The sequence below is a fragment of the Populus trichocarpa genome, chromosome 5 (assembly GCF_000002775.5).
Source record: "Populus trichocarpa isolate Nisqually-1 chromosome 5, P.trichocarpa_v4.1, whole genome shotgun sequence".
Classification (NCBI taxonomy): domain Eukaryota; kingdom Viridiplantae; phylum Streptophyta; class Magnoliopsida; order Malpighiales; family Salicaceae; genus Populus; species Populus trichocarpa.
Genome location: NC_037289.2, coordinates 6,750,629 through 6,760,419, shown reverse-complemented (window position 1 = coordinate 6,760,419; position 9,791 = coordinate 6,750,629). Strand labels below are relative to the sequence as shown.

The 9,791-nt window shown below is 34.4% G+C and overlaps 1 protein-coding gene across 1 annotated transcript; it reads left to right on the top strand.

Annotated features, from left to right (window-relative positions):
• Positions 1 to 3,019: 3,019 nt before the first annotated feature.
• Positions 3,020 to 6,379, top strand: LOC7480435 (acetylornithine aminotransferase, mitochondrial). The gene is made up of 3 exons (XM_002307153.4): positions 3,020 to 3,597; positions 4,576 to 5,010; positions 5,647 to 6,379. Exons 1-3 carry the CDS (start codon positions 3,166 to 3,168, stop codon positions 6,184 to 6,186), a joined length of 1,407 nt encoding a protein of 468 aa, XP_002307189.2. The 5' UTR covers positions 3,020 to 3,165; the 3' UTR covers positions 6,187 to 6,379.
• The last annotated feature ends 3,412 nt before the right edge of the window (positions 6,380 to 9,791 follow it).

Genomic DNA, 9,791 nt, shown 5'->3' with positions numbered 1-9,791 from the left:
ATAGATTTCAATTCACTTCATGTGGGTTGTGGCTCAAATGGTATGATTTTTTTTTTCAGGCATCATTAAAAGAGTTCCTTGCTCAAGATAATGTGAAGAAGCTCAAAGACTAAAAATTCTACAGAAACTTGTGCTTGTACTTTAACCAATGATAGTTCATGATGAATCTAGATAAAATGGACCCAACTCCCTCAAATGGACCTAAAAGAACCCCCAAAAAGAGACCCAAACCCCCAAGGTAGGCTAAAAAAAAAAAACACCATTTAAGCTCAAGCTTGGTAGCCCGAGCCCAATGTACAACAGGGACCCTATGAAAAGTAGGCTTGGGTGTGGTAGCTCGAGCCCAACCCCCTTGAGGGCTACACCCAGTGTAGGCATGGCATGCCCAACAGGCTAGGCGTGCACTCCAACACCCTGGGGGCTTGGGCTTTCATGCCCAAGCCCAACATGCTCGGGCTCAAAAGCACACCCTGAGTCCAATATGTTTGGGTCCAGATAGTGTGCCTGGATTCATTTTTCACCTTTAATGGGCTCGAGCCTAACACTCGCCAGAGATTTTTTCGAGACCCCACACGAGTCCCTTAGTATTTTCTATTGATTCAATGCATATTATTTTGAGTATAATACAACTCAAAATATCATAAAAAGTGAAATTACACTTTAACCCCTCCTCTCCATAGAAGGACAAGATTCATAGGCTATAAATACACTATGAATCTTTCATGTTAAAAATTCACAATCTCTTTATTCTTAACATTTTCAGTATATATATTTTCAGAGTTTATCTCAATAAAATGTCATTGCATTTCGCTCTCTTCAATGTTACTGACTTTACCATCGGATAGTCCCTACGACCATCAAAGGGTATCTTTTGTAGGTACCGGTTACCTTGGCTTACCAGACATCACCTGCTACCAGTTATCAGCTCTCTAGGCTTTCCATATCAACTCACCAAACACCTTGACTAGGGATCAAGGTTGTCAATTCCGTTCCGTTTCGCCCGGAATGGCCGAAACATTCCATACCAATTCAAAAAACGGAACAAAACGGAACAAATTTTATCTCATTTTAAATCTCGGTTCGTTCTGGATTTTTCGGCTAAATTCCGCCCAGAACGTTCCGGTTTCATTCCACATGTTCCGTTCCGCTCTTGAAAAGCCATTGAATCAAATTGAACCTTGTTCAATTTAATTAATTAAATCACTCAATTATAAAAGGCTCTTTTTCATTACTATTTTCAATAACAATGATATTAATAATAATATTGAAAATTATTATTACTATTTTCATTAACAATGATATTAATTTTTTAAAATTAGATTTATCATTAATATATATGGTTTATATTCATGTTGTTTTTTTTCATGTTTATACTTTATAGAAATTTGAGCAAAACAAGGGATGTTTTAGATTCCATTAGCCTTGATAACATTGACCTAACTTTATATTTAAAATATTTGTGTTAAAACATTTTACTTTCATAATATTTTGATATTTTGTTTAAGTTGAATTACTTTAAGTTAAAGATCTATTTAATCTTGACTATTTAGAAATATTTTAAATTTTAAAATTATATTTGTTTGGCATTGTGTTTGTATTGCATAATTTATAATTAATTTATCTTGAATTTGAATTATGTTTGTTATATATATATATATGAACAGTACAACCCCGAAATGGCACGCCGAAACACTCCAAAACTGAAACATTCCATTCCAATTGAAAAAACGAAACACCTACCGAAATGGAATTGACAACCTTGCTAGGGATAATAAACCAAATTGTTTGAAACAAGAGATCAACCAATTATCCAACACATCAGCCTTATTCCTAAGCATCCTAGATTATAGGGTTCATCAATTGGCACCATATGTGGGAAACTAATAAAAAACCCATCAATTTATAAAACTTGTTTTTGACATTTTCAAGACAAATCTACCTATTACTATGAACACTTCTACCTAACTAGACCTTCAACAACTCACCAATCAGGTGCAACTCCTCACTCGGACCGTGTTGACAACCTTAGGTTAAATCAGACCTTGCCACCCCGACAAGTTTTGACACCCTCGGCAACATACAGCGCCTAAAAAAAAATAGCAGTCAAAAGAATAAGGTCAGAATTTGAAATGATAATAAAATGAGAGGATAATTCTAAATTTTGGATAGATCAATGCGAATTACGAGGAGAGTAGAAAGAAAAAAGGGAAAGAAGAAAAAAAGTGTCACTGAAGACATAACATCAAGAATCAGGGAACATGCCCAAATAAAAGACCACGTCGCGCCGCTTCCAATGCAACTGTTGAATGTAGTGTTTCGACACTAGAAAAAGTCGCATGCACTGCTAGAGCATCGTTGTTTCCTTAACTTGTTGGCATGTGTATTGCACGAGTCAACCAATCTTCACCGGGTTAACTTCAATCCCCCTTATTTGTTTTAGTATTAAATTTAGTCCATAAATCCTTAATTGCTCTAAATCAACATAATTTAGTTTTATTTTGGCAAACTAAGCACCAAAAGTTTTCCTCAATATTAAGAGATTTCTACATCTAGGCAATCAAAATAAACCATTCAGTTAATTCCTAAAAAAACCAAATCTGAAAGGATCAAATTAAAAAAAAAAAATAACTGAGTTTTTCCCCTTTTCATGCAATTCATTTTCTAATGGGAGGAAATTAAAGGGATTTAATATTTTTCAAAGCTTCAAATGTGGTTCCAAAAATTTTAATGGCTATAAACCAATAAAATAAAATTTTATGTTATTAAATTAAACATCAACAATATTTCTTTGACACCGCAAGAATAGACAAAAGAACTCTGCCACTAAATTTTTACAATATCAAATGACCAGATTAAAAGATAAAAGCTAAAAAAACAAAATATAAAATATCGAAGGATAAAAAAATAAAAAAGAAATCGATGTGGATGAGAGGGGCTACAATAATTCGAAGAGGAGACTTAAATAATTACTAGTACAGGCCTAAATTAAGCCCCCACACCAATTATATATATATATAAAAAACGCTTCAAATCAGTAATCACTCTTTCAAATCTTTCCTTTTCGTTTATTCAGTTAAGGAAACACAGAGAGGCAGCCGCCACTGCCCAATACAATTTTCTCTCCCTGTAAATTACACAGCAAAACAACCCAGAAAAGGAAGACGAATGAATTCTATTCACATTTCATCAAATCCCATTGTTTCTCACTCACTCACTCACCACCGTTGGCTCTCCACTTCACACAAACTCTATCCCCAAGTGATCAAAATCAACGGCAGAAAATCACTGACAACATCATGCCTCAATGTAGACGTGAATGCGCCAGATATTTCAAGAAAAGTAACAGCCCAAAACAGCAAAGAAGTGATAGAGCTAGAAGGGAAGGTAATGGTAGGGACTTACGGGAGAGCGCCTGTTGTTTTGGTGAGTGGCAAAGGTTGTAAATTGTATGATGTTGAAGGGCGTGAGTATTTGGACATGACTTCAGGGATTGCTGTTAATGCTTTAGGACACTGTGATCCTGATTGGGTTAAGGCTGTTGCTGATCAAGCTCATGTTTTGACTCATGTTAGCAATGTCTACTATTCTGTTCCTCAGGTTAGGTTTTTTTTTTTTTTTTTTTCATGTTTTCAGCACTTGTTTTTTTGGTCTTTTTAGAAATTTCAGTGAGTGGGAAATGTGTATATGTTTACGGGATCCCACATTTTGAGGAAATTTGGGATAGTGTAAGATAGTTGAATTCTTTGAAATGGCTCTTGTTTGGATGCTAAGAAAGTGTGGGAAATGTTAGGAAGGTTGAATTCTGGAAATTTCTTTTTTTTTTTATCTTGTGTGAAGCGGGTGTGTAGGTTGTGAAAATGGTGAATTGAGGAGCTTTTAGGAGATATGAAGTATTGAAAGAATGGGCTCAAGTTAGTTCAAGCAAAGCACATTGGTTTCGTACTTCTTGAAATGGGGCATTAGAGCTCTAAAAAGTATTATTTGGACAGTATATTTAGCACAAGAGAATGGAATGGATGTATTGAAGATGGAATTAAATGGATAGTTTATCAAACTTGAGTAATGTAATGGATAATGCAACGTTTTGCTGGGATGGCCTGATGGTCAAGCTAGAGAAGTCAGGGGTTTAGGTGTTAGAGGTTTAATTGGGATTGAAGGGGTAGAACCAGGACATGACATAAATCCATGTTGATTGTTGTTGTGAATGTGGTTTAAGTGATTAGGGATGAATCTAATAAGAAAGTCAAAATGAGTTGCTTTTAACGTTTTTTAAAGACCAAATTACAAATTAACGTAGTGTAAATGGAAACAAGTTTGGATTTTGGGCGTAAGTTCCCAGATGTATATGAAATAAATTTTAAAAATGGGAACGGGTCTTAAGCACTGGATTCATCTAGGAGGATATTTGAACTGGAACAGCTTGCACTGGACCAGCTCCTGGTTTTCCCAATCCCACCGGCCTATCCGGTTTGGATTTGAAAATAGTGGGAATTTGACGTATTCATATATTTGTTTTAGTGGTATGGTAAAAGTCTTTATTTTAAAAAATAAGAATTAGTAATGGTGTTTCTGCAGGTAGAGCTTGCTAAGCGTCTAGTGGATTGCTCGTTTGCTGATCGAGTGTTTTTTACAAATTCTGGAGCAGAGGCAAATGAAGCAGCTATCAAATTTGCTAGGAAGTTCCAAAGACACTCAAACCCTGACGTGAAAGACCCAGCTACAGAATTCATATCTTTCACTAATAGCTTCCATGGCAGGACAATGGGTGCACTTGCTTTAACAAGCAAAGAACAATATAGAACACCTTTTGAACCTGTTATGCCTGGAGTCACTTTTGTAGAATATGGAAATATAAAGGCTACACAAGAATTAATTCGGCGTGGGAAAACTGCTGCAGTTTTTGTGGAACCCATCCAAGGTGAAGGAGGCATTTATAGTGCAACAAAGGCGTTTTTGGAGTTCTTGCGAACTGCTTGTGATGATGCTGGGGCACTCCTGGTGTTTGATGAGGTAATCAACTGAATAAGAAAAATTAAATGTTCAATTTTGTGGGCAGTGTCAATTGTCTGAAAACTGCATTTTAGTATGTATATGCACTTCTGCATGCGCACACAATTTAGTCCTTTCTTTTGCTTTTCCAAAATGTTTTATTTTAAAGATCAATATTACTTGGAACCTAAAGTGCCATTCTATTATTTACTAAGGTAGTGATGGCCACTAGTTAGAATTAGCTTGTTTCTTCTTCCTTTTCTCCTGATCAATAGAATTATTATGGAAAAATAGAGCACCTAAAGTTTGGCAGCACATATGAGCACTCAGGAATTGCATGGAAGTGCACCTGAAAAAAAAATGGAAAGAAAGAAAACGGAAAATCATTCCCTTGACAGAAAACAAGGAGAACAAATTTTTCAAAACCCTTAACTAATTAGATGATACCGTAGGAGGACCAGTGATGGCTTAGAACATCAAAATGCTGCCTTTCCCTTTTCCTGTTCCTTCATATTGTGAACCTTCATTTTTATTTGACTCATAGATAACAAACTGCCTTTTAGTATTATCAACCATGAATGCATTTGCCATCTAATTACTTGTACTGGTGAAATTTCTTATGACTTATCTTGTGCGAATGTTTTCCTTGTTCTGCAGGTGCAATGTGGTTTAGGTAGAACTGGATACCTCTGGGCCCATGAAGCTTATGGGATCTTCCCAGATATAATGACACTCGCAAAACCACTTGCTGGAGGTCTACCTATTGGTGCCGCTTTGGTGACTGAAAGAGTTGCTTCATCTATAAATTATGGTGACCATGGAAGTACATTTGCTGGTGGTTCCCTTGTTTGCAATGCAGCCCTTACTGTTCTGGAGAAAATCTCAAAACCAGAATTTTTGTCTAGTGTATCTAAGAAAGGGCTGTACTTAAAAGAAATTTTGCAGCAAAAGCTTGGCAGGAACTCACATGTGAAAGAAATCCGAGGTCTTGGGTTTATTATTGGAATTGAGTTGGATGTCCCAGCCTCACCACTAGTTTCTGCTTGTCGAAATTCTGGCCTTCTTGTGTTAACTGCTGGAAAAGGAAATGTCGTGAGACTTGTGCCTCCATTGACTGTAACTAAGCAGGAACTTCGTCTTGCATCTGATATTCTACAAAATGCAATGTCTGTACTTGATGAGAATAATTCAGAGTAGGGGGAGAAACAATTGCAAACCTGCAACCTTCCGCAGCAGACCAGACTGACTTATTCTTGTTGTAGCTTTAAATTATGATGTTGTAACTCCTGTACAATCTTTTTTGTTTTTGTTTTTGTTTTTTTAATTACTCTTGTACAATCAAAAGGCTATGTTGTGGTTGTAAATTGTAATAGTAAGTTTTTCTTTTTTAGCTGCTTCGGATTGGGATGGTCTAGTCTTGTTGCGGATCGTAGAATGCATGTTAATTGAGACCTGAAGTAACGCAGCTGGTTCAAGTATATTTTAGAAGTGTACAAGTAGTGAAAGTTCTGAGGCCTGGGAGTGTTGGCTTAACAAGTAAATTTAAAAGAAAACTTACAAAAAAAAAAAAAAGATTATTATTATTGGGATAAGTTTAAAATATACTTAAAATTTTGGGGAAAAGGTTGTTTGCTTTTCACTAGTATTGGAGAAACATGCTAAGTTCTAATGAGAATAATAAATTTGACATAAGCTTTTCTTGATTGTTTTTTCAACATGATAGTAATAGGTTCTTCAGCAATACAGGACACCCTTTCGACTTGCATTAATCTTTATATGGGACACTTGAAGGCTTAAGGGAAAGCTTCGATCTTATCCCTAAAAGAAACACAGAGGTAGCCATGGGTCAGATTTCAATTGCAGGTTGCTTGCCACTCATTCAATTTTTGCTAGTGTGATTAATGTGTCTGATTGTCTCTTTCTTGCATACCCTGACCTTACATAACAAATATAAAGCTTTGCTGTGTTGATTTTTACTTGGAAAGTGACAAATTGCCTCTCTCTTAACTATGATGTTGTCTCCTGGTCAAATAGTGTCCCTTAATTGTGTTATTCTCTATACTATTTCTCACTCAATTTTTTTTTTATGGAGAAACGATGCTCTATTACTCTTATTTTATGAAAAAATTTATTAAATCATTTATTGTTAATGACTGTTTCAAATTGCCCTCAATATATTTGGTTTGGTTGTATGCATCCTTTTAACTTTTATCAAAGTACACTCATGTGATAGCATTTTTATCAAGTATTATAGTCATCTTTCAAAGAGTGAACCAACTTTTATCCATGAAGATGCCCCACAAGCATTACATTACTCTTAACTACTGATGGAGTTCACCAATTCATCAACTACCATAGATTATTTTTTGTTTAGCAACATTGCTCTTAGCCGATCTGGCTATGCTCACTCATTTGACTATCATTAAGAGGCACTCGTTATTGTCAAATGTTATTTATAGCTTTGATGGATTTTGTTGAATCATCATTTGACTGTTATTTCCAATGGACTCCTTGCCCCTAATTGAATTGGATATTATCTATTACCCTTATAAGGTTCATACTATTTTTCTTTAGATGCTCAACTTTCCAATAACGACTCATAAGAAATGTCAACTTCACTTTTATCAAGAACTTTGCAAATTTAGTCAATGACCTTTGGTGTTTGTAAATTATTTTCTTGTTTTGGAATCAAATTGTGAATTTTAAGGATCGTATCAATTTAAGTCTATTTTTTGCTTTTGTGACCCTAAGACACGTCATTCAACACTAAAAGGTTGCTTTCGTGCGTATTTGGTTGATTATTAATGGGGTAAGCATGAGAAAGAAGTGTTAAATCAAAGTTAAGCTATTCATGGCTCAAATGAATCTCTTGTATTTTGAAAAAAAAAATTTACCCGATGTAAGCTTAAAATAATTTTGTTTTGAATTTATTATAATTTTCAAGGGGTTTAATCTTTCTTTAGGCAAATGGTGATTTGGTCTCTTATACAAATGATATTTAAAGGAGTGAAGGTATATGATGAGGTGACTTTCTCTGCCTTTTTGGTTTTAATGGAAAATGCTCGAGTGAAAGCTCAAGGTTTTGTTTGAGAAAAAAATATTTTTTTAGCACTCATTTTATCAACAGAAATAATAACGAGTAGCTTCTTCGTGATGTGATGATTATTGTAAAAAAAAATTTTGTATTTTAAAAACGCTATTTATCAGTCCAAGTTGCTTGCTTGATTAGAAATGACTTTTTAAAGGCACATAATGCAGGTTGTGGCTTTTGGTTATAAAAGAAAAGAATTCATAGGCTTAAAGAGTGTTTTAAGGTTCAGAAGACTTAGGATCATTATCATTTACTTGACTCATTGTGTCTTTCAATCTTCTTTTCTTTTGTCGTATTTTTTTTATTTGCCCTTTTTTATTGCTTTGGTAGGGCATTCTCATTTTGTTTTGACCTTGACTTGGTCATTTTTGTTTTTCATTTAGGCATACCTACTAACATTTAGATTTCTCGAGCTTTTTTGCTTTTAGATTTCACCATTTTTCTTAACTCTTGAATTTCCATTTGCCCTTAGTGTAGGGGCATAATTCTAGTCAGAATCAACTCTTGATCTTTGAAATTTTCATTTGCTCCCAGCAAAAGTGTGATCTTATTTGTTGTCTTTATGAAGAAAAAATTATTCAAGCTTAAATGAAGGCCACAAAAGATGTGTTTAGAACATGAAAATAATAAAAAAAGATGGTATTTTATCATTTAAAGCGCAAACGATTAGAATCGATAAATTTTATCCTCGTCTAGAATAATGGTTTGGACTTTCAAAGAATTGTGTTTTTATAAATCCATGACTAGCAAATCCACTACATGTGATCATGCATTCAACTAAAAGATGACCTAGAGATACATGAGATGTGAGTTTTTGCACATATTTTTTTCATTTTTCATGTCTTTGGTTCAAGTTTGTTTGGTCATCTTAGATAGGAAGTTGTCAGATTAATTTCTTTGTCATCTTTGAAAAAAATGTTGAAACGTTGTTTTGAACAAACATCAAATTTAATTTCAAAATAAAAAGTCCTTCTAATTCTTCAGGATTATTTTGACACATAGGTTTTTACAAAACTGATTTGGTCACAATTTTTTTGAACAGAGCCATGGGATCACTTATGAGGGTCAATGAATTTTGAAAGAGTACAAATTACCTCCTAGCATCTTCCATGGCATACTTTGGGGTTTGAATATTTTTACCATTATATTTATCCAATCGTGGACAACAATAAAATGTCAAGTTATTGCTTTCACAAAAACATTTATTGATTTCAAAATTAAAAAAAAGATATATTTCATTAAAAAAATTGATGTCATCCTAAAACAAATGAAGAATGGAAAAGTTTCATAACAAAAGGATTGGCAAATGCCCCCACCTTTTATTAGGTCAGATTCCCTAGTAACATTTTTTTCTTGTCAATGTTTACCAACCACTTGTTATGTTGAAGATCAGTGACAAAATGGTAGGTGACATTATCTTTCACAAAATTAACTTGTCATTTGCTCTCTAGCTTATGGACTTGATACATGAAATTCTTGTGGTTTTCAATTGATCATGATATTCAAATCTCTCATTTGTATTATACCGCTTAAGGAACAATGGTTGCATAGGACCTAATAGAGTTCGTTTAATATATCCAGCGTTTAAAAGATGTCAGTAAACATCTTTGAGTGGTGGAGGTATATTAATCTTTAAAAAAGGTGTTGAAGCAGTTAGTGATGTTAAAATGGGTGATGTCCAAGATGGTTGAATAGGATGCTGAGGTAAGAA